This window comes from Pomacea canaliculata, linkage group LG12 (assembly GCF_003073045.1).
Source record: "Pomacea canaliculata isolate SZHN2017 linkage group LG12, ASM307304v1, whole genome shotgun sequence".
NCBI classification, from domain to species: Eukaryota; Metazoa; Mollusca; class Gastropoda; order Architaenioglossa; family Ampullariidae; genus Pomacea; species Pomacea canaliculata.
The window spans coordinates 22,958,107-22,980,895 of NC_037601.1; the positions used below are offsets into that span (position 1 = coordinate 22,958,107).

Sequence of the window (22,789 nt, forward strand, 5' to 3'; positions counted from 1 at the left end):
GCACTCTTGAGATCTGTTTAATGCTCTTCATTTGCATAACTTTGACACACTCTCTTCTCTTCCCCACCACACACAATCACTGAGCTTTTCTTAATTTTACATGCAAGGATGCTTTATCATTAAAATAATACTTTCAAACATACCAATTATTGCACAAATTAAATCATAGGAGGATAATAGTTCACTAAAGTTTAACATCCAATCTTACACTAAAGCTTCAAAACCTCTCCTCTTTTATTTTGTCTAATACTTCTGATTCATTTCTCTTTTGATGGCACTAACATTATCTATTGCAAGCCATAAAATGAACACTTCTTTTCAAACTTTATGTGCAAACAACCAAAGCAGTGCCCAGTAAATATTGCATGCACCATATAATAACCAGCTAAATTTACTCAAAGATTTCACAAAAATATAGTATATAATAACTTTGAAAGAAATCTTTGGGAAAAAATTCCACATTAAAGACAGTTCATACTACCAATACCAGAGTGGAGTACAGAATTGTTCAAGGGAAGCAACTTAAATGATTGCTTTAAAATAAATATTAAAGTCTTTCTCCCCTGTGGGTGGTGTTGGTAGTGGAGAACATTAGTCACTATGAAATTATGTCTACAGACAGAACTCAGTGAGCTGTGGCAAAAGGTTAAATGGCAAGGCCTGAGTAATTACAGAAGCAGAATCTTTATCACTGGATGACAACTGTGGCCTATGACAAAAATCCTTTGAGAGGTCATTTGCTTCACATTAAATCATGTCTAAACTCAAATTCTGGAAAAGGGGACAAACTAAACACGAGTCTGAAAGACAGAAAGTTTAAGCTGAACCTCAATACGTAGTTATTTACTCATCTTGGCCAAACTCTTCAGCCCATTTATCCATCCTTTTTCTCTCTTCCTCTAAGCAGCTAGCTGAAGCTTTGCTCAATGCTCTCTCCACATCCTGAAACACTACTGCAGGTTCCAATACTCTTTCAATATTTAAGAACTCCAAATTTATCTTTATGGCCTCAGGCTCATCAGGTGAACAAGGGGTCAACATATCTTGACTTACATGCTGACCATCCACATTCTTGCTCACAGATACTTTTACAAAGTGGGTTGCCACCTGCAGGGCTTGCAATGATGCCATCACACACTGTCTAGCTAAGCAAATAATATCCGCACCAGTGAAGTTTTCTGTCTTCAAGCCAACAGATTGTAACTCTTCCTCAGTGAGAGTATGTTTGGCTCCAGCCAGATTCTGAGCAAAGATTCGTGTGCGATCTTTGGCATCAGGAAGCGTACAGAATATCCTCCGATCAAATCGTCGACGCAGCGTTCCTGTGAGGTACCAAGGTTTCTGGGCAGCAGCAAGTATGACTGGTTGCTGTGGTGAAGGATTCTGCAGCTGGTTTACCAGCTCACTTTTGATGAGACTAGCAATGCTGTTGGGATCTTTAAGAGAGTTAGGTTCACACAGAACATCCAAGTCATCAAGCACTAGAATACAAGGGTAGTTTTTCCTGGTCCATTCAAATGCATCTTTCAATCGCTGTGTATGTGTTTCTGGATCTACATATTTAGAAAGAAAGTCCGACATACTAAAGTGTAAAAAAGAACAAGAAATGGAAGACTCTATGGCTCTCAAGAGATGTGTCTTCCCAGTACCTGGAAGTCCAAAAAACAAAACTCCCCGTCGAATTCTACGAGGATTATCAAAATATCCAGGAAATTTAAGAGGTAAGATGATATTTTCTTCTAAGAACTCTTTACTCTGTGGAAGGCCATGAAAGTTATTCAAAGTTGGAGTGTACTCTGGAAGTTGACGGTATATTTTAATCATTTCTCTTGAGCTTTCATCAAGATTTTGAAAAGACGTTTCTTCTTTGTTGACAAATATTGGTGGTGGGACAGCATCTCCTTTTTCAAGGTGATTGCGGATCGCCTCAACCCTCTTTAGATACAGTTTACCTTTTGCCATCAGAAGATCTTGAATACGGGAAGGTAGTGGGTCTGTCTTAGCACCCTTGAATTAAAAGTGGAATTCCTTCCATGTATGCCATAATAGCTGATTTCATATTTCCTTCTTCTTCCAAATTTAAACCAGTTTGTAAATATTTCACTCCCTTATTTAACAGTCCTCTGCATGTGGTATTAAGAGCCATTCTTAGTACTGTTCCTGCACACAGAAATAATCTTAGAAAGAAGTTATTTAAATCTTTTTTATTGCTTTTAACATATATTAACCTTATATATTACAGCAGCTAGTGAAGGTAGATATATATATAACACAAAATTATTATCTTTATTTATAACCCCCAACATATTTTAACATTTTTTGTTGCAATTTGCATGTACACATGATCATACATTCAGAACATGTTAAACAGTGTTACAAACACCATCAATCTGACACTGGGGAAAATACAATGTGAAATCAATTATCAGGACTGAATAATTTGCATTTTTTCAAGAACAAAAATTATGCTTTATCACATTTTTATCTGTCAGGTCATATTCAACAATCGACATTGTGGTTTTGCATCATCCATAGTTTTGGCTACCACAGAAATTCTCTTCACTCTTGTGTCTCTTCCTATAACATAATTAACTTAACAAGCGTTTCATTGACAGGCGGGTTGTTTGGGTTGCTCGGCAGAATTTCACACTATGAGGGAAAGGGATGATAGACGGGGTGGCAGCCAAAGCATCCCTCGATCACGGCCAGGCCTGCAGACAGGTTTTACTGAAGTATTATTAGTATGACAGGTATTACTGAAGAGGATATTTTAGTCCTCACTGCAGTGATGACAAGCGAATGTTTTAACACTCAAGTACACGAGCCCCGTGTTGCTTGTGTGCTACCGGTGGAGAAATGTTTTTAATGTGCTAGACACAAAATATCTTCGTTTTAACTTCATTACCGTTACAAAGTAACGGGAGTTCCTCGGCGCAGCAACATAGGAAATGCCTCGAAGATGATGTACGGTTTGGTACGAACATATTTGTAATAACGCCAATAATGTAACTAAAATTGAAAACTGAAACAATAAAATAAACAGAAGAATGCTGAAGGTAATGTTAGGGTAAGCTGTCCCTGCCTTATATGGGCTGATCCCCCAACAACCCCTAGGCCCTTCCCTCCTACACCGACACAGTATGCACAAAAATAAAGTTCTGCTTGACTTCTGCAGACTGTTAAAGGAAAACACTAGGATTTTACCTTAATCCACACAGTACAAACAAGTTTTCTCGAGCACTCCTTGCTGCTGCTGCGCCGAGAGGAAAGATGCTCGGCCAGGGTGAACCAAGGGAAGCCACTCGTGTGCTTACTGCCCTTGGCACGGACGTTGTGTGACTTGATGATCGTCGTGCGGACAAAATGATTCAAAGTTTTGCCACATTGTCATTAAAAATGCTGAATATATTCATGAGAACTACAGGAAATGTAGCCCTGTCGAAGGCTGAAGTATAAATAAACAATGCAGAGACTGAACCTTATCTAATAATGGACTGTCCAGCGCTGTGCCAGTCTGAGACGCTACACTTCCATCCCCTCTGTGGAGTTCAAAGTGAAAACCATTTAAAGATTCAGTTTTAGATGAAGAACTTTAGCACTCAGCTCCTCGAAAAAAACTTAAATTCTTTCAGGGACATACGGTTTATTTTGTTTTTCATAAAGTGCATGATTAGATCAACATTTCACGATGAGATGTTGTTAGTGTGTTTGACTATATATGTCTTGTCTCACCCCACTACTGCCAGGCGTATAGCAGGACCTAAGACAGTAAATACTACTTACTATCTTTTAGAACTGCTGTCACAGATTGTTCCACTCTCTAAAATGAAAAACAGTTTTCACTGCTGTTCTTATCGCACAGCCGGGAAGCTCAACCAACGCAACGCAATGTAATAAATCGACTTCAGTGTCCAGTTGTTGAAAGTGTGGTCCCGGTTCGTCATGACGACACGTAATGCACAGCAGGCAAATAGGTGCTTGGTTATTGTATTAACTGAACTGTTATTGTATTACCTGAACTTTTCAGATAGTTATGTTATATACGGCTAATGATTGAGTAGTCAATGATTAACGTTAACACCATGCAGGTCTGGGTCCGAGCATGCATGGACATGCAGGCGAAATCACTGACAGAAAAGTCCTTTCTAAATTGTCTCACTACTTACACCAGTTCATTTAACTTTTTTTCTGAAGGTTGTTAGCGAGCAACCACTCAACAAAGGTTCCAGATGGCTCTGTGTTTAATTGAAATTTGTGATATTATCATGCCCTTTGGACTGTGGTGAGTCCTTAAACCCATGTCTTTGGTCCAGACCTACTTGCTCGTAAAGACTGCATAATTGTACATAATGCTGTACTTCTTTCAGGGAGGCAGAATCAAGACTTGTCCAGTATCGAGTGCAGAATGCCCAGAAACATCTGGGAAATATCTGTGAAACAGTTGGCTCTATCGTCAGAAAGAGTGCCAGGCTGAGAGACAAAGGTGCGAAGTCACCCACCCACATACTTTAGTACACTTTCAGTACACTACTATACTTTGTCATGTATTATGTGACAGGAGTAAAACAAGAATACTTCAACCAAATCCTCATATTGCAAGATGCAGTTGGTTTGATTAGGGGAGGGAGAATATAAAGCTAAAATCTGGTTGAAATGAAAAAAAAAATTTACAGTTTTGTACTGAATTCTCATGAATGTTATAAATCTCATATTCTTTTTTCAGAGTTTTCCTTTAGGTAGGCTGTTTTGGCAGGTCATATTCTAGTGCACATTCCTACCAGCTAAGCTGAATTCAGACTTTTTTGTGCAGTTTATTCTGATTATGCATGTGCTTAACATTTCATTGCATATATTTATTTTTGCAGAAGGTAAAACTGAAGTTGTGAAAATGTCTTTTGCATTACTTTTGTCAGTATTTTACAGGTGATCTGTTGGCCAGCAGGCTGACAGCTTATGCTGAAAGCAACCATTTCAACTCATCATCCTGTTACAACATCAAGCGCTTTGCTGAAAACTATGCAGTGGTGCAGGACTACAGTGATACCAAGGTTAAATACTGAAATATTACTGAGACCTTATTTTAGATTCCTATGTTTTGTATCTTAGGCGCCCTTTTTGTGTCGGAGCCATTTAGGGTTCTCATGGCACTACTACTGCTTTTTTTTCTTTTTGTTGCGTCTCAAAAATGAATCATGTTAAAGCAACAGTGTGAGGATTACAGCACTAACAACCGCATATGTTGCATTTAATGAGTTAATTGTTTCCCATGTGACTTTAACTTCATCTACCTATTGTTTTTAGGGAGCTTGAAGGTTTATGTCATATCTTTTTGAGTCTAATAAAGTTGGCGGCCTTTCCTGCTGGATGGCATTCATGGTTTTGCCAAATACTAGTTTTGCTTACTAGTCATCTCGTGTTGGTTAAATGATGTCAACTGTTGCAAAATGTGCTTCTGTTATATTTTCAGTTTTCATCTCCAATAGACTTATATCATTGATTTATTTTATTTTTTTATTATTTTGATGCTACCTCCCTCATCAGGCAGCCAATTGCTGAGATGTGTTAAAGCCTACAGTATGTAACAAATAACTTTCAGCCATTGGTGGCTTAGAGTATTATGTATATTTTTCATAGGTTAAAAGAATGGAGGCAAAAGTATTGAAACCATTGATGCGATATGGAGAATTGTGCAAATACATGAAGGTATTATCCATTGTTTTTCCCTGTTAACTGTCAAAACTTTTTCCCTGTGAAGAAAAATTTGATTAAGTCTTTATGATAGATATTATTATTCTGTTAAAAACATATCTTTATCACTGCATAATGAAAAAGACACTAATCAGAGGAATAGATATGTTATTATAATCAAAGTATAAGCATACAGTTGCACAAAGAAGATGCAGGAGAAAGGTGGTGCTGGGGTAGCAGTTTCTTCAATGACAGTCTGAGTTCATGTGTACCTTTAAAAAAGCAGAATATGATCCAGCATGTACAAAAAGCTTTTGTTACCATAACCATTTATTAGAAAAGGATTTTCATATACTGGCTTGTGATAAGATGTTGGCTGAATATCTCATTGCAAGTATAAATTGTTACAGAAAACTGTTCACTCAGATATTGCTGCCTCAGGCAAGGAAAAGAAGGTATTTCACAAACTTCAAAAACTGCAGCAGAAACCACACAACTCACAGCTTATCGTATCCTTAATCCATTTGTTACAAACTTGTCTTTGTTGTGGATGATGCTAATGAGTTTGCTTTGCAATGTTAAGAATGGATTTGATATTCAATATTTTATTGTCCTGATTAACTCTTTACAGTTTAGAGTTTCTTGCTCATCAGCAGTGTAAATATGAATGTGTGTGTGTGTTTTAACTATTTTAACTGAACAGAAATGTAAAGAGTTAATGAAGTCATTTGCTGTTCAGCCTGTCGTTGAGCACATCTTGTGCAATGTATATGTCACCTCTAAAAATTGCAGCAGATTGCATTCCTTTTTATCCGAACTAAACATCTATTAGAACCCTTCATTGCTTTTCCCATCTAGGTGACGATCACCTTTTCTCTTTATCCAAAACACTCATTTGTTGTTTATTAAATAACCAGTTACAGTTACGCTGACAAGCATTCTTATAAATGCATAAACTGATCTTTTGGCCATTATTCATGTGTTTATCTAATTTTAATCATTAAATATGTCTGATGGGCTTATGCTCACAGCTAAAGACAAACAGTCAAAAATTTTGTTTTCAAACTGTGCCATTGAAGCATAAGTAGTATCTCAGACCTAAGCTTAATGAAAAAATGGCAGTTTGATGAATTGTTATCCTTCACGTGCGATTCAGAATCAGGTATGGAACATCATGTCAAGAATTGGTGACAATTATTTCTACTTTAAAAAGTCTTTAAAACCCATCTTTCCAATCTGTGCAACAGCCACAACAAATTGCTGTGAGCATTTGAATGTATGGGCTGGTTAGATAAATGTGTTTGAGTGTAACTTTTTTCTATTTTGCAGTACACATCTGAATATATAAGTTGATCAAATGGACAGAAGTGTTGGGTTTTTGTTAGCACTGCGAGTTCCCCTTTTGGGTGGTTTATGTGTATAGAAATATTCATTATTATTGTTACTTGCCAAGATAGGCAGTCTTCATGTATCTGTAAGGAAAATCTGCAAAAAAAAAAAAAAGTCTGCATGTGCATGTGTGTTGTGTTTGGTGTGTGTGTGTGCACGCATGCTTTCATCTGTCCGGTTGCAGACACAGCTAGAGTTGGAGAGGGTTCAAGATGAGAAAAGGATGTGTGCTGGTACCTTGCAGGTTGAAATAGAAAGGTTTGAGTTTGACAGACTTTTGGGTATTAAGGTAAATACCTGTTTTCATTGCGGCTTATGTTTCTTAATCATTTACATCTCAATATTAGTGTACGCTAATTTGAAAAGTAAAAGAGAAAGCGTGTGGATGTGACTAAGAGAGAGAGATCATGCAAAAAAAGAACTTTGATGTTTATAAAGGGCAGATCATGAACATGTGACTGCATGGTACTCTTCTGATACCACTGAGAGCAGAAAAGTCTACTGCTTTAATGTGATTAATTCAGTGTTTACCTGCTGGGATTGCTGTCTTTATACAGTTTGCAGATGGTAACTTGCATTACTCTTAGTCAATAGTCTACATTATAACAGCAACATAAAGTCATTTGGTGACATTCGACATTTGATATTTGGCACAGACTGTGAATTAGTTAATCTTAGGGCAAGAATCAATTTAAAAACAAACTGTTTTTATGAACTGACTACCATGCAAAGCCAGGACTAGAATTAGCCGGCATAACATTAACAGAAATGGCTGAAGAGCCTATTGGTAGAGGGACTTCACTCCCAAAATATTTTTCAGAGGGCTAAGGGAATGACAGCAAAAACCTTACCCTGCATGGTGATAGAGAAATAAAATTGTGAATTTTCTAGCATTTTATATATCAAAATATATTCAATAGCTTCTTGCACTTTGCAATACATATTCATATGGTTCTAGCTAGTGAGTGTAACACTAAAAATAACACGTCCCAAACGGAGCATATGCACACTAAGCAGTTCTAAAAAGGACTTAAACTTCAGTTACCATTTTATTTGCACTTCTCCAACTTTTTCACCTGTAAGACTTCAAACTCTGCGTTAATGCTGCTCAAAGTTTGGTTTTCTGTAAACATGTACATTTTGTTTTCGTGGCATCTGTTATAGGGTGGAGATTTTGTAAGCTCTCTAAGCTTGATGCTTTGTTTCATCTGTAGAAAATTCTGACTGAACTTGTGAAAATAGAGATGGTGTACCATGCCAAGGCCCTTGAATACCTGTCCAAATGCTTTGAAAATGCACAGCAGATCAACATAGAGGCTGATCTCAGTGTATGTTGATTTCATGGCCTAATGTTTCTTTGATCAGCTGGCCTGCTAATGAGAGACTCATTAGAGATTTATCATTACAAAAATACAATGCCTCTTCTAAACACATTTGAAATTGATATTTGTGTAGTTGTGACCTAAACACATTTTTATTAACCACCATTGGCTTGGGTAAATTATACTCTAGTTATCTGTAACACTTTAAAATTAAAGTTAAGCACTGCATGGTCCACCAGGTTATTATATTTTGTTTAGTGCATGTACACATTTTAAGTTTGTAGGACTTCTTAACATTGACAGGAATTTCAAGCAGCTGCACTGCAGGCAGAAGGCAGATATGTTGGTGGTGACAGCAGTTCTAGAAGCCAGCAGCTTCACACAGGCTCCCCAGACCCAGTCTATGCCGTTCCTTTCAGGCGGTCAACAGACCCAGTTACTTCCAGTCGCTTGTCATCTCCACAGTCAAGGCAACCCATCAGGGTTCGCATTTCTGAAGTAAGGAGTAGCGACATCTTTATTACACTGTAATCATTATTACTATTAGTCTCAGTCTTTGTAATCCGCTAACTCTTGGTTCTACATAAAAATGCCCAGAAATACATGGGTGTGCACACATGCATGCACATACATGCAAAAAAACATTTGTGTCCACTGCTTTGGGGTACAAACATACTGCAGTACTTTACTAGTAAAAGGATGAGGTACTTACACTGTTCAGGATCTACATTATACTTCACTCAAACTTGCACGATAACTGATATTCTGTGTACTGTTTGATAGTATTTGTGACTATCTCATACTAAATAGTGTTGATTGTTCCCCCTTTCAGCAATCATTTGTGTTTCCAGTTCATGGTGTATGAGAATCTGGATTTCTTAAAATAAAAATGAAACCCACTTCTGCAGTACAGATCGGATAATGTACATGTGCTGTAGTATGTAAAAATTCATTTCTGGAATTCTTCTTCTTGATTTTTGAAAACAAAAGAAAGAGGTTAGTATGTCTATATTTCATGGACTGTGAATATTTATCCTTGCTGAGTGATATGCTTCTGAACTCACCTCTGCCATATCTTGCAGGCTGCTCCTCAAACTCAGCACTATTTTAGTGATGATCTTTAGTGCAGGTATATAATTTGTTTTCCTCTGCATTTTGCTTTTTGTAGCAGACATTTTCCCCTTATTTGCCTTTTTCATTGTTTATAGCAGTGCTTGGATTCATGCTTGCATTAATGTGTAATGATTCAGTGTGCATAAAGTGGGAGCTGGTTACGTTATTTGCACGAATACTAACATCAGTTGAGCGAGTGAAAATTAAAAAAAAGCTTAGAGCACAGGGAGAGATGGTTTGAACATAATGGTTGTTTGTAGCCCAGTAAATGTCTTAACTCTTCCTGTACAGCTTGCATTCACATGTGCAAACATCTTCACAGTTCAATTGCATCGATGGGTCTGTATTGAACAAGTTAAAATGTTATAGGAAATGTGGACCCCTCTCCATCTTTTCTTCATCCCTATTTTCAATGATCTAAAGTGTGTGTCTGCTACAGTTATTGACATGTTCCACACGAAATAGTAATTTTGTTGTGAACCATTAATTACCACTAGGTGTTGTGACTCAGTGGATGAATGGAAGTTTGGCAGAAAGTTTTGCTTTCTCCCAAAAAGCCATAACGACATTTTTGTTTTTGCCAAAAATACTTACGCTTGTTCTGTGATTTCATCATGTGCAGAGTTAACTAACATTAGCAAGCATGTAGCAGCTATTTTGCAGCATGTTTGCTGTCACTAGTTGTGCTTGTCAGTCTGTAAATGCACAGGTTTATTGCCATACATATCCATATTGCCATACATGTCCAGGCTTGTTTATTGCCACATATGCCTGGAATTAACTGAATTTTAGGAATTTGCCATATTCACATTCTGTTTGATGGCAAGATTTTCCCAATACACAAGGAAAATTTTATCAAATCTGGCTTCACAACTTTTTATATTTTGGACACAGTTTTTATGTTTTAAGTGCAGTCTTTTGCTCAAAAGATGTTGATTTTCTTTTCTTTACAGGCATCTTGATCCATGTGGTGGAGAGCATGAGGAAGTTGGAAATGGGTACTAAGTTCATGCTCACCTAGAAAACAAAGCCTTTTGTTCAGGACTGGACAATCATATTTATTTACCTTTTCCTGTCCGATCAGGACATTATTTCATTTTGTAGCATTCAGTATTAAAATAGCGAAAATAGTCTTTGTTTTAATATTTTCCTTCCAGTGCTAGCAACAGCTGTTATGAAACTGTGGGTTTTTTTTTTTTTGATTGCAAGGTAACTTAGAATCAGATATATAATGTTACCGTTGTATAAACCTTTTTCCCCATTATAGTACCAAAGCAATTAGAATTGTTAGTGTTTTTAAGACGTGAAGGGGTGTCAGTCATCCCTTTTTATTATATTTTATCATATGAAATAAAATGAATCATTTCTACAGTTTGGGTTTTTTATTTTCAAGAATCTAATAGGGTGCATTTTTTTTTCTCTCATGACTGGACAAAGCTCAGCGCAAGATACTGTTTCCCTAAATACCGGCTTATAACTCCAAGCCATTCTCTAGATGCATGCCAACAAAGAATTTGTAAATTTGTATTTTTCAACAGATGTGCCTAATCAATAGTGTGCCATTACCTAAAATCTTGATCCATCCCTGTACATTTTTGATGTTTATTGATCTACTTATGTGCATAGTAATGTTTGTAGGCATGTATTTTGGCAACAGTAACAGGGTAACCCTTACTCTAACCCTCACCAGCTATACCAGTGGGTGATGAGGGAATCGGGCTGAGAGTATTTCCAGTGACTGAGTAGTACTTCTTGTCATGAATTTCAACTGCCTCACATTATTCTTGGGAGGTCTGGAGATTCTCTCTACATCATTGGCATGAAGTAGATTCTTTATGCAAAAGACAGCAAGAGCATTACCAGACACTTACTAATTTGTCCTCTCACTTGCTATACTCTGAAATGCATGGCAGCCATGATCCTTGCCTGCTTGCCCAAGGATCCAATGAATATCAGCAGAAATTACCCAGATTTTGATCTGAAGTAAAACTGAACGCAGTTTAATCTTAGAATCCACTGACACACTGAGATAATCTGAAGTCAATTACAACCAATAAAATTAGCTAAAAATTCTAAACATTCAGAGAGACACAAAGTTGTGACTGACCCGGGGGTGTGATATAATATCTGTTACCTCCCACTCCTATTGCAATGTGTGCAAGGTGTGTACAGGAAAGAAAGGAATGATTGGTGTGTAAATGAATGGTAGACAATGCATAATGTCCATTAATTTTAGTATGGTGAGCTTTTCAACATCGCACAACTGACAGACCACTACAGCAACCAAAGAAAGGTGAGGCAGTCATATTATGATAACGGTTTAATTTTTGGTAGTAAAATAAAGTTTTCATGCTTTCTTCCTTGGGCTGCTCTAAATCACATAGTGTTATAAACCAAATACTTGCCTCACAAAGGCACCAAGGAAAGTTATGACCTTTATTTTGATGTTTGGACATACCACTGACACAAGGTCAATAGAGGCTACACCTACCACTGTTGGAGCCAGTGTACATACTAAAGCTATGTACTACTAAGGTTATAAAGACATCATACAAGGTTATACAAGCAATGGAATGCCTGGTTGTGTGTAGCTAAACACTCACTTGTCACTACTGCAATGAGAAGCCATGAGTTCAGATCTTGTCAACTGTATGCGACAGCTATTTGCATGGCTGCCTATCTGGGGTTTTATTTGGGTACTCTGGTTTTCTTCTCTCTCCCTTCCCACACGTAGCTTGAAACCACTTTCAGGATTAAGCACTTTCCTGCCAAAGCAACTGATTAGACAAGCAATGGCTACAGACACTGTGTGATTTAAGAGCAGCCTTGATATGAAAATCAACCATGCACTAAATATGCAATTCAGAACTGCACATGAATGTTTTCTCTACAGTATCACAGTGTTAACTACAAAACACTAAAATCTTTGTTCGTGAAATCAGCAGCTGTGAGACGACAATAAAAGCAGCAGTTACTAGGAAACTGCAGTACAAAACTAAAGACACAAATGACGAGGTCAATAAAAATAGCATTATATTTTAAATGAGCAAAAAAAAAACAGGTTCTATCAAATGGTAAAGTTGGAGGTAATAGATTTTCACAGAAAAGAATTCATTGATGATGTACAAGTTCTCCTTCCCCATCAAATATTTTAAAATAAAATAAGTAGACCATGTTTTGAATGTTTCTATATTATCTGCAAAAGCTGACAATATTATTACCAAAAGCAATTTTTTTTGCTTCAAAATGTTGGCATAAAGTACTGATGCACAATGCTAAATACATATAATCTCAGATATTTAAAAAAAGATTCCTTTAAATTTAAGTGCCTTATAGAGCACTCTATGAATGTAAGGACCATACAAAGTGTCTGGAAAGGATTACAAGCATGCTAAAACTTGAACATGTATAGTATGAAAAGCATTTAAGAACAGTGAGGTCTGAAATAACATGCGGCCGACTAGCAACAGCTCCCACGTCAGCAAAAGGATCTTATGCTTATGAGAAAAAATAGAGCAAATTCTACAACTGAAACCATGAAGACACTAATGCTATCTCATGGTTTAGCAGGCATAAAACTGTGAAAAGTCAACAACTTTTTTAATAACTGCTGTCTAGTTTTATATTCTTATTTCCTTGTCCACATGGATATGCAATAGCAAATCAGTTTGCACTGTATCATGCTACCAACATGTTTTGCACCAAGTTTTAGAAATCAGTACTTCATGTCACCATAGGCAGCAACAGCTTTAGTACCTTGTGGTCGACTTAAAAAGTCACATCTTGATACAGCTCTCCCACCCCTACATCAAGGAGTTATTTCCTTATAAGTGGTCCAGAAGATTTGACCTTGCATCCCTTCTATGTCAACAGCTCTAGACATCTGGCATGCATTTAAATGACATATATATATCCTTCACAAATTTTGGGGGGCAAATGATGCAGTTTTACTACTTGCTTCATTTAACCTACACTTCTTTAAATTACTATGCCCAAAAGTCCCCACTGATCAATGTCATAAACTTTCTGGATTGCCCTTTTCAGATAGCAGCACACAAAAAAAAAGTTTTTTTTTTAAATTTGTAAAAAACAGGATGTAAAGTTTGTCAAAGAAAATGTCAAAAGTCCTTAACTATACTGATGACTTATTTTGGCTTCTGGAATTTTAGGGAAAAGAGGCACATAGGCAAAGTGTAGATAAATTTTTTAATCAGCAATCCTTCAGAAGAGTGCACTTCTTGGCTTACAGAACCACACCAGGTCCTACATATGCCAGAGCTCTTTATGAAGATCTTTTTCTATGAGACCAAATAAATAACAATGTGGTATAAAGAGGATGCTGACTACAGGATGGGGTCAGCTGACACCAGACTGTTAAGAGAAGACTTCAGATCACTCTACACAATGTCAACGCCGTTGAGAGTTTGAAGTCTTGCTCGCTGACTTTGGTGTAGCTACCGCATACTCTTCTTCTTCTTCATCATCATCATCGTCTTCATCATCATCATCATCTTCATCCTCCTCATCATCATCATCTTCACTGTCATCCTGCATAGTCTGCCAACAAAAAAAAAAATTCAATGTATTTATCTAGGGGTGGAATTGCTATAAATGGCTTTATTTTTTGGATATTTCCATAATGCTCTTGAATAAAAAAAAAAAAAGGTTAAAGATGAGTGATATGTATGTGTATTCACTAATTATCAACATCTGCCTCATGAGGCAATAGGAAAATGTCAAACACACGATCTTGATCCTCCTTTGTTCACTACCATCTGGCTATCAGGTTTCATTTTTACACAGAATAAAACTGGGTCTTGTCACTGCTGTTACATGAGTTCTGAAAGTACTCCTCTTATAAGATGACTTTGTAATATTAAAGATACAAATATGAAACCATACAGGGACTAATACCAAACATCATCAAAACCTTAATAAGTGATGTGTAGAAATACAGGACTGGTATTTTAGATTTCTTGTTGCTTGTTTCTAGTATCTAAGTAACAAAAACAGAAATGGAGACTTAAATAACAACCTAACACTACAAAAACTGTCAGAACATTCTTATTGCCTCCTCTTACCTCCCGACGGATTCCATTAGTGACATGTGGTTGCATACTCCGCACAGTAGGAGTCGACAAAGAGTCACTACTTCTTTTGCTGCCTTGAAGAGACTGCTGTGCTGCACTGGCCATTTCCTTCCTGGCAGTATTCACTGGTCGAATCTGGCGCCGAAACTCCTGGAAATATACCTTAAAATATTTTTCTGAAGCAAAATAATGTGTTCAACACTTCTGGTGCTTCACAGGGCTTCAGCAGTCAAAACTCTGGCAGAGGCAGCCTTTGGGTGGCAACTAGGCCAACTGCCCCAGGCCTGGTGATAGATTCTTTTTAGCAGTATATGGGTATAGTATACAGCGTACATTATGGCTCTCAGCCCCGCATATGACACTTGCCCAGGGCCCCATGTACTGCTAATGCCGCCTCTGACTGGAGTTTTTCTTGAATAATGTCACAGAGAGTAAGCAGAGTGAAATATTAAGTCCATAAAGACTATAAAATAAGATCAGGACACATTTTTAAGAAGATGCAGCATTTTCAGTTTTAAATCTGTGAAAATTAAATAAGAATATGCCAGCTATGGTTTATCATAAGCAAATATATGATGTACTGTTTTAAAATATCTTACTTGTAGAAAAAAAAATAACCAAAAAACATCACAAACCTCCAGGTCAGCATCTGGATCTACAATGTTTATTGACTGAAAACATTGTGTATATAGCTCCAAGGCTTTGGCATGGAAAACTAGTTCAATTTGCACAAACTCCCTTAGCACTTTCTTTACATCACGAATCTTTTTGGCCTCAAAGCTGTCTACCTGCTGCTCCAGGGCATGCGAAACTCTGGAAGCCTCTATGCTAGCCCTTTGAAGCTCACCTTCTGCCTGCAAGTGGATGTGCAACACAGACATCTTCTGACACACTGAACGTAAGTATGCAAACATATTTACTAATTTAGGTTAACATTATGAAAGTTTGAAACATCCACTAAATGAATATGTAAAACTGTGAACCACGGATTTTTAGCACAGACTGTCTTTGCCTCAATAAGAACTAAAAAGCTTACAATGTAATTTTCTTATTATTAAACCACTGAAACAACCCGTTTTCATGATGCAAAGATCTTTCACAAACTCTGTACTGCTTTTGTATGCTTCAAATACTGCAATCTCATCTTTCTATCTTATCATAGTAATACTTCAGGTCTTTCATGTTCATGACTTTTATAACCTTTAACTCCAACGACAGTTATATGTTTCCTATGTGGTAGGCATTCCATAAACAATCTTCAAAAAAAAAAAAAAACACTGTTTAGTAAACAAGGTCTGCAGGATCATAAAACTAGTAACTTTTCTTATAAAACTAAATACTAAATGCTACAGCAATAAATGATTTTAAAAAACCCTCCTCCAAGTTCAGATTTTATTGTGATGAAATTGAATCCATTCAAGGATATCTATAATTTCAGTGATTTTCCTTTGAATGAGAGTGATGCTCCTTCCCCAAGCTGGTTGTCTTATCTGATATATTTGTGATGTGTGTGTTTGACAACTACGTCCTTTCACTAGCCTGGCACAGGTGAACTGAGACATTACCTGTTGCTGTCATCAGGTCAAGGAAAAGATAATTTAATAAGATCATTGATGGCAAGCATGTCAATACACAAAAATAAATGTGTTACAGCACAATCTTGCACTATAAGCAGAAAGAATACCACATGCACTTAAAGAGACTGGTACGCTTTTATTCTACATCACTTTGATGCATACACTGTAGAGTCTGGCTGACTAAAGGATACAATTTGTTGCCTATTATGAGGCTGTTTTATTCGCATCTGTTCCAGTTTCTTCTTCTGCACTTGTTCTCTGTTCTGTGCTGTGAAAGCGCCTTTCATATCATTCTAAAATGTCAGAAAGATAAATCACAACACACAGTTTATAAAATGAGTTGAGCTGCCATTTTTTATATAAAAGTATTTTGTTTCCGCATATCAGTACTTTTATAAAACTGCAGCCCAATATAAAGCTATCTAACCATTAGCCAAATCAAGACACTAAAATAAAAAAAATCTATCATACATTTTTTCTCATATTCTAACAGGAGTCTTACTTTTATTTCCATATATTATTCAGTTATCACATAAAATAAGCAATAAACATGCACATACACAATGGTAGTGTCCTTCATATAGAAGAAATATTGCAGGCTAGAATGAAAAGAAATAAATAAAGAATTACTAGTATTTTTAAAGTAACTGCTTACCTTGGTTTGTTTGCAAAGTAAACCATAGCCACTCAGCTGACTAACCACTTTCTTTTCCAACCGTTGTACCTACAATCAGTTGGTATTTCCATCAAAAGTAAATAAGCTACACCTTCCACGGAGAAAAATGCTATATTTGAAAGAATATCATCAAATAGCAGAATTTAAAGGGTATGGTGTCTTAACTTTGACTAAAAAGAATTCAGTGTATTAACCTTAATGCAATATCCGATACTTCATTGAATTTAGAGGTTTCTTTCCATAAAACCCATATATATTGTTCAGCACTATGATTCTCTAAAAAACCCCAAAATTATGAGTATTAATCTTTTTTTCAAAAGCTGTATTACAAACATGTTTAATTATTCCTATTCCTGTCACCAGAACAACATACGGTCACAGGATTTTTACTGTGCAACAAAACAATGGAACTTTCTCCCTTTCCATATCCATTACCTATCCACCATTGAATCTTTTGAATGTGCACTGGACAAATTTCTTCCTTGACCATTATTCCTGACAACAGTCCACAGAATGCTACTCCTTTTTCCTTATTCCTCCACCCCTCCTGTTGATTGCTACTTTCCTTTTCGTCTTTCTCTGCTTTCTCATGACACTCTTAGTTGCTGTTACCTGATTCCTCTGTGTGTTTTCTATGTCTTTTATTGTCCTCAATACTGTTGTTCTTCCTTAGTCTGTTGTCCATGTCTCGTTCTTGTCTAAAGCACTAAGAGGGAACTCCTGACAAGTGTAAGCACTATACAAATCTCATTTATTATTATTATTGGAAATTTATATATTTATAATATCCAAAGTAATACCTGTGCCTCTCTATAGTCCTGCACAGCAGACAGACTCTCCACAAACTGCATCAATCCATTCCGCAGTGTTGGATTCCATTTTTCATATTCAGCATACTCAAATAAACATTTTGACATTTCATCACCTAAACACACAAAAAATTCAAACATGCAAACTTCAAACACTCACATATAATCAAATGATCTGTTCTAAATGTTTTCTGTAGGTCTTAAGTATTTCTGAAGCACTAAAAGAAAATTAAAATAGATTCAAAGCATTAGCTTACAGATGTTATGGTTTGGACTTGATTGTTTGTATCATGTAAGAAACAATTCAAAAAATGATTTCCAATGAACCATATTGAAAATGTGTTGTCAAATAGCCATACTGAGTAACTTATTAATAATCTTGTCATTTTAGCACATTTAAGCTTTAAATCCTGGAGGAATATAAATACATGAGAAACCTCACTCTTTTAGTTTTTTTCAGATTTCACACATACAAATTTTATTTATTGCTAAAAGTTGCTATAACTTAAGTGACTAATGCATTACAATTAACATTCATATATTTATATTTCATAATACATATATTTTTGTAGATAAAGGTGGAAATAATAACACAATACGTGCATGCACATATACATATATGAAAGATGAAAAATATGTGTACACAATGATAGGCAATATATTCACTAAAAAATATCCTTCAATACCTTTATCTCTCAAACGAGCAGTTTTGCGGGTGTACGAACCAAGTGTATCACACAACTGACCAAGGTGTTTCTCAATGGCTGTAATACGATCCTGGATGGTCTTAGATTGGCTCTCACTGCAGTCAAATACGTTTGGTTAGATGTGTTATGTATGTGAAAAAATAAACAGTTCAAGATAGAATATCTGACAAATGCATGTACATAATGGTGCACCATATTTTAAGCTAACTGCCGCACTATTGTATGCAAAAATATTTAAATTAAAAATATAGTTACATGGTACTAAAGCGTATAATATATAAAACATATATCCTATTTGACAGTTTATTGTATCTCCTCAATGTGTTTATTATTATACATAAAGGAATAGTTATGTTTCATTGAAAAGGGTGACAAAGAACAAAGTTACTCTAAACCTATAAAAGGATAAATTACTTCTGGTTAGCGTGAGGATTATTTGTTTTCCTACAAAGGAAGACATTTGCTAAATTTCGATAAAATGCAATAAAGACAAACAACAGTGAGATTGCCGTACGACATCCCATTATTAATTCCAGTTTAGTAAAAGCATTTGTGCTCATTATATACAATTTCAATCGACGTTCCATGTAGGCTGAAAGGGTCTATACTGTGTATTAAGGTAGCATGCCATTAATTCATTAACCATTCACCATAATATACAGAATGCTCACTGAACGTGGCTTTATAAAAACAAGTTGCGACACGACAGTGAGACTGGAGATCAACATTGCGCTGAATAAGAAATCTCTAAGCTATTAAACTTTCACAAAAGACATCTACAATGATGCATATTATTACTAGCATTATATATCTTACCTCGCCTTCATTTCAGCACCAGTGCGGCTCATGTTGACAGCTAGGATAGCGAGCGTCTGTCGAACGGCTCTCTCTCCGCCTTGTCTTGTCTCACTTCCGGCTTGTCTCCCTTGTGACATGCGCAGTGGCCTGCTGGCGGCGGGTACACGGGTACGCGGGTGTGTGCCGACTTCACGCGCTTCTCATTCAGCAGGTCCACACACAACATTGATCATCAGTTGTGATATGACTGGAAATAATTAAATACATAGTTGTACTACATCAGTATGCGTGTGCGCGCGCGGGGCTGACATCAGAGAGGAGGGAGAATGTGCAACTGTTGCCATGACAACACCCTGCTACAGTAACACGACAATGACAATAACAATTAATAACCCTGCTACAGTAACACGACAATGACAATAACAACAACCCTGCTACAGTAACACGACAATGACAATAACAACAACCCTGCTACAGTAACATGACAATAACAACAACCCTGCTACAGTAACACGACAATGACAATAACAACAACCCTGCTACAGTAACATGACAATAACAACAACCCTGCTACAGTAACACGACAATGACAATAACAACAACCCTGCTACAGTAACATGACAATAACAACAACCATGCTAAAGTAACACGACAATGACAATAACAACAACCATGCTACAGTAACACGACAATGACAATAACAACAACCATGCTAAAGTAACAGGTAAAATCCATGACGCAGGCAGGCCTGACGAGAGTCAGGAGCGGGAGGGATCGATGCTGTATAGGGAGCCCGGCCTTGGTCAGTGGATCTTTTTCCTTCTTTTTCGTTTAAAGAAAGTTCGGATGAAAGAACACCCAAGCATTACACGTGCAGATGTTGAGTTTCAAGTCTGCAGTATAGACTAGTTCCAGGCGGGCTGGGGATTTTTTTCTATGGAGCGGGGTCCAATCTTTATCATATAGATGAAGAAATTAGCCTGCACGATGCAGCTAGGTTGGTTGTGTTCAAATAATGTCAGTTGTCCTGTAAGGATGCATCCAGGACTATGTCTCAGAAACCCAAACTCTATCTCCTAATTACTCGGACAAGAGAAGAAATGGCATTTTAAATGTTGCCGTCAGACTATGAAGAAAAGCTTGTCTAGGTGTGTACATAGTTCCGTCACAGACATTACAACAATGGTCTCGGTGCTGATAATGATACACTCTTCACAGAATGAATCCTCCGCAATCTCCCCTTGCATGGCAGTTCGGGTGGGTACATATCGATCTCACCCATCGACACTTGGAAGTGGCGTGCAGTGAACTGCAAACACGGAGTGTCATCATCGCCACGCTGACTCTCACGTGCCTGTCATTCAGACATCGTCACTGCCTTCACACCAACTCACATCATATATTATTTTTGATCGTTCACCCCTGTGCTAGGAATGAGTGACAACTGTGGTGGGCAAGAACCATGAGGTCAGATGCAGACGATGATTCGAATCCGTCCCAAGTGATGGCTGGACTTGACTGACAAGTGAGGTTAGTCACACACTCACACACTAGGGAAGATAAAAATCACAGGTGTGCACGTGGCATTTGTCATTTTCGCGAGAGATTTACATTAATTACATTTAAGCCTACCTCTGTTCTTGAGCTATTTACAGTACGAGCTACATCTTTGGCTTCTAATGCTCTTTGATAAAATGATTCTATTTGTCTTATAGCTTACATCAATCAGTTAGATTAAGGAATGGTTTATATCGACGTGTCTGTGCACAGGTATAACTTACAATATCAGAAATAACATCCACACGTACATATTGCAGACACAGCACTAAGTTACAAAGACTTTTAATAATAATAGTAGCGGATCTGCTTCTCGTCTGGACACTTTCAATGGCTGATATTCTCAGAAGTCGTCTGTACTGGCTGGCTTTCTCACCCATCCTGCAAATATTCAGCTTCCGAGGTTGACAGCCGCGCACTGAGGCAGGTTCTGCTAGCACAACAATGGAGGATGTTCTTCAAATGAGGAGACAGGACAAACCTCATCATTTGCAGGTGAGCATGTGCACCTCGCGCAGCCTTACCTTCGCCAGTAACACAGACACGAAAAGATGACTACTGAGCCTCGAGGCTATGCGGGTTTTTTCTGACCTATGACCTTCCACATCGCGTGTCTTGATGTATTTCTGCCTCTGCACCTTTCGATCGGCGTAGCTGAGGGGAGCAGAAGAGAGTTGTAGTCGCGACTGTGTGAGGACAGGTGAGGACAGGTGAGGAGGGAGGTGAGGACAGGTGAGGAGGGAGGTGAGCGGTCGATCGGGCCAAAGCCTCGCTCGCCACTGTCCCAAGCCGGGGCCTGCGCACCTGGAGACAATGAATAGGTGTGACATGCACGTGATCAGCAACATGCGTAGCATGCAGGTATTGTAACAGACTGGGGAGTGCGAGTGTCTATTCACTTAGTGACAGACCGACCGACATTTTATGGCGTTGAGATCTTTGACCTCAAGTTTCTGTTCATTATCTAACTAGAACATGACAAGCACGAATTTAAGACACAGACATTACTAAGTGTTGCAGACAGTTTGGAAGGAAAGATTCCAGATCCGATTCCCTCTATTCCAACGAGACAACACGAGAGTTGAGTACTCTCCTGAATTAAAAATAAATGAGGCTGTTAGGTGAGCATTACAGAGCGCAGTCAAACCATTGCCTTAAAAGGATTAATAAAGATGGTTTGTATTGTATTGTAAATGTTGACATCAACACTATCTGACCCTGCGCTTGGCAGAAAAAGGGTTTCAGTCGACATTATTATCAGCATACACCTCGATCTACTCGTCTGACCAAATAAACGGGTGAGCAGCCATCACAAACGACTTTGAAAGTCCGCGCAAGAACTAGGATATAGTGAGGAGTGTTGTTGTGTGTACTCATCCTTTATTGATGACTGCAAATTCATGATGACGCCAAGATGGATGTTGGAGAAGGTGAGAGGTTCGGAGCGGACAGGTAAGGAGGCAGTTCAACAGTCTCAGTACAGGTGGGCAGGTGAGGACAGCACGGCACAGGCTGTCAGTGTGTGTGGCTACCACTCCACAAGCGACAGACGGTGTGGTAAGCACGAGGCGCCCATAGTGTGCAGCTAATAAAGGCTATGCAAGGGCTAGTGTCAAGATCCCTAACAGTGTAAAGATCCCTAACAAAGCCATGGGGTGCCGGGGGCACTGCGCATGTCAGCGACTCCACAACGTGACGAACCGCTGCACGCGGCGACAAGCGATGCCGCGCGATAAAAACAAAACAAAAAACAAAGAGCGGCACGAGTGAAGTGCATCCTGTACCTGGAGGACTTTCCCCTGTCAACAACGAGAAAATAAACTTCACTAAAGCAGAAAAAGCTGGAAGTGTACCTGTACAAGCAATGGAGGCCTTATGTCACCGAGACGTGTTGCCGGCCATCGGTAACCACGAGCGTCAGGTGTGGCGACACAAGGTGTAGGTGAGCTGGGTGGGGTGGGGTTAGGGTGGACTGGGAGGGCACGCTAGGAAGAGAGAAGGGGTGGGAAGCAGGAGGAGGTTGAACTCCGCGCGGGTATTTGCCGCGCAAGGTTTGTCGGGAG

General features: G+C 38.0%; 3 protein-coding genes across 6 annotated transcripts; 1 reads left to right on the forward strand and 2 right to left on the reverse strand.

The window, feature by feature from the left end:
* Nucleotides 1–216: 216 nt before the first annotated feature.
* On the reverse strand, nt 217–3,914 carry LOC112553414 (vacuolar protein sorting-associated protein 4B-like). 2 transcript variants are annotated; one of them, XM_025220616.1, is made up of 2 exons: nt 3,784–3,914; nt 217–2,160 (listed from the first exon to the last, which is right to left on the reverse strand). In XM_025220616.1, the coding sequence occupies exon 2, from the start codon at nt 1,960–1,962 to the stop codon at nt 844–846; it is 1,119 nt and encodes a 372-aa protein (XP_025076401.1). In that variant the 5' UTR covers nt 1,963–2,160; nt 3,784–3,914; the 3' UTR covers nt 217–843. The 2 variants fall into 2 exon arrangements, with proteins under 2 accessions (XP_025076401.1, XP_025076400.1); XM_025220615.1 differs by lacking the exon at nt 3,784–3,914 and adding an exon at nt 3,205–3,334.
* Nucleotides 3,424–12,558, forward strand: LOC112553416 (protein FAM92A-A-like). Of its 3 annotated transcripts, XM_025220618.1 has the most exons (12): nt 3,424–3,553; nt 3,863–3,974; nt 4,368–4,483; nt 4,924–5,048; nt 5,635–5,703; nt 6,099–6,197; nt 6,845–6,850; nt 7,262–7,366; nt 8,292–8,405; nt 8,703–8,897; nt 9,482–9,528; nt 10,466–12,558. In XM_025220618.1, exons 2-11 carry the CDS (start codon nt 3,943–3,945, stop codon nt 9,521–9,523), a joined length of 903 nt encoding a protein of 300 aa, XP_025076403.1. In that variant the 5' UTR covers nt 3,424–3,553; nt 3,863–3,942; the 3' UTR covers nt 9,524–9,528; nt 10,466–12,558. The 3 variants fall into 3 exon arrangements, 2 of the variants coding, with proteins under 2 accessions (XP_025076403.1, XP_025076404.1); XR_003097047.1 differs by lacking the exons at nt 3,424–3,553; nt 9,482–9,528 and adding an exon at nt 9,232–9,395; XM_025220619.1 differs by lacking the exons at nt 3,424–3,553; nt 9,482–9,528.
* On the reverse strand, nt 11,818–19,446 carry LOC112553415 (protein FAM92A-like). The gene is made up of 9 exons (XM_025220617.1): nt 19,188–19,446; nt 18,351–18,466; nt 17,656–17,780; nt 16,835–16,903; nt 16,371–16,472; nt 16,168–16,173; nt 15,238–15,456; nt 14,594–14,752; nt 11,818–14,069 (listed from the first exon to the last, which is right to left on the reverse strand). The coding sequence occupies exons 1-9, from the start codon at nt 19,304–19,306 to the stop codon at nt 13,920–13,922; spliced, it is 1,065 nt and encodes a 354-aa protein (XP_025076402.1). The 5' UTR covers nt 19,307–19,446; the 3' UTR covers nt 11,818–13,919.
* Nucleotides 19,447–22,789: the final 3,343 nt, after the last annotated feature.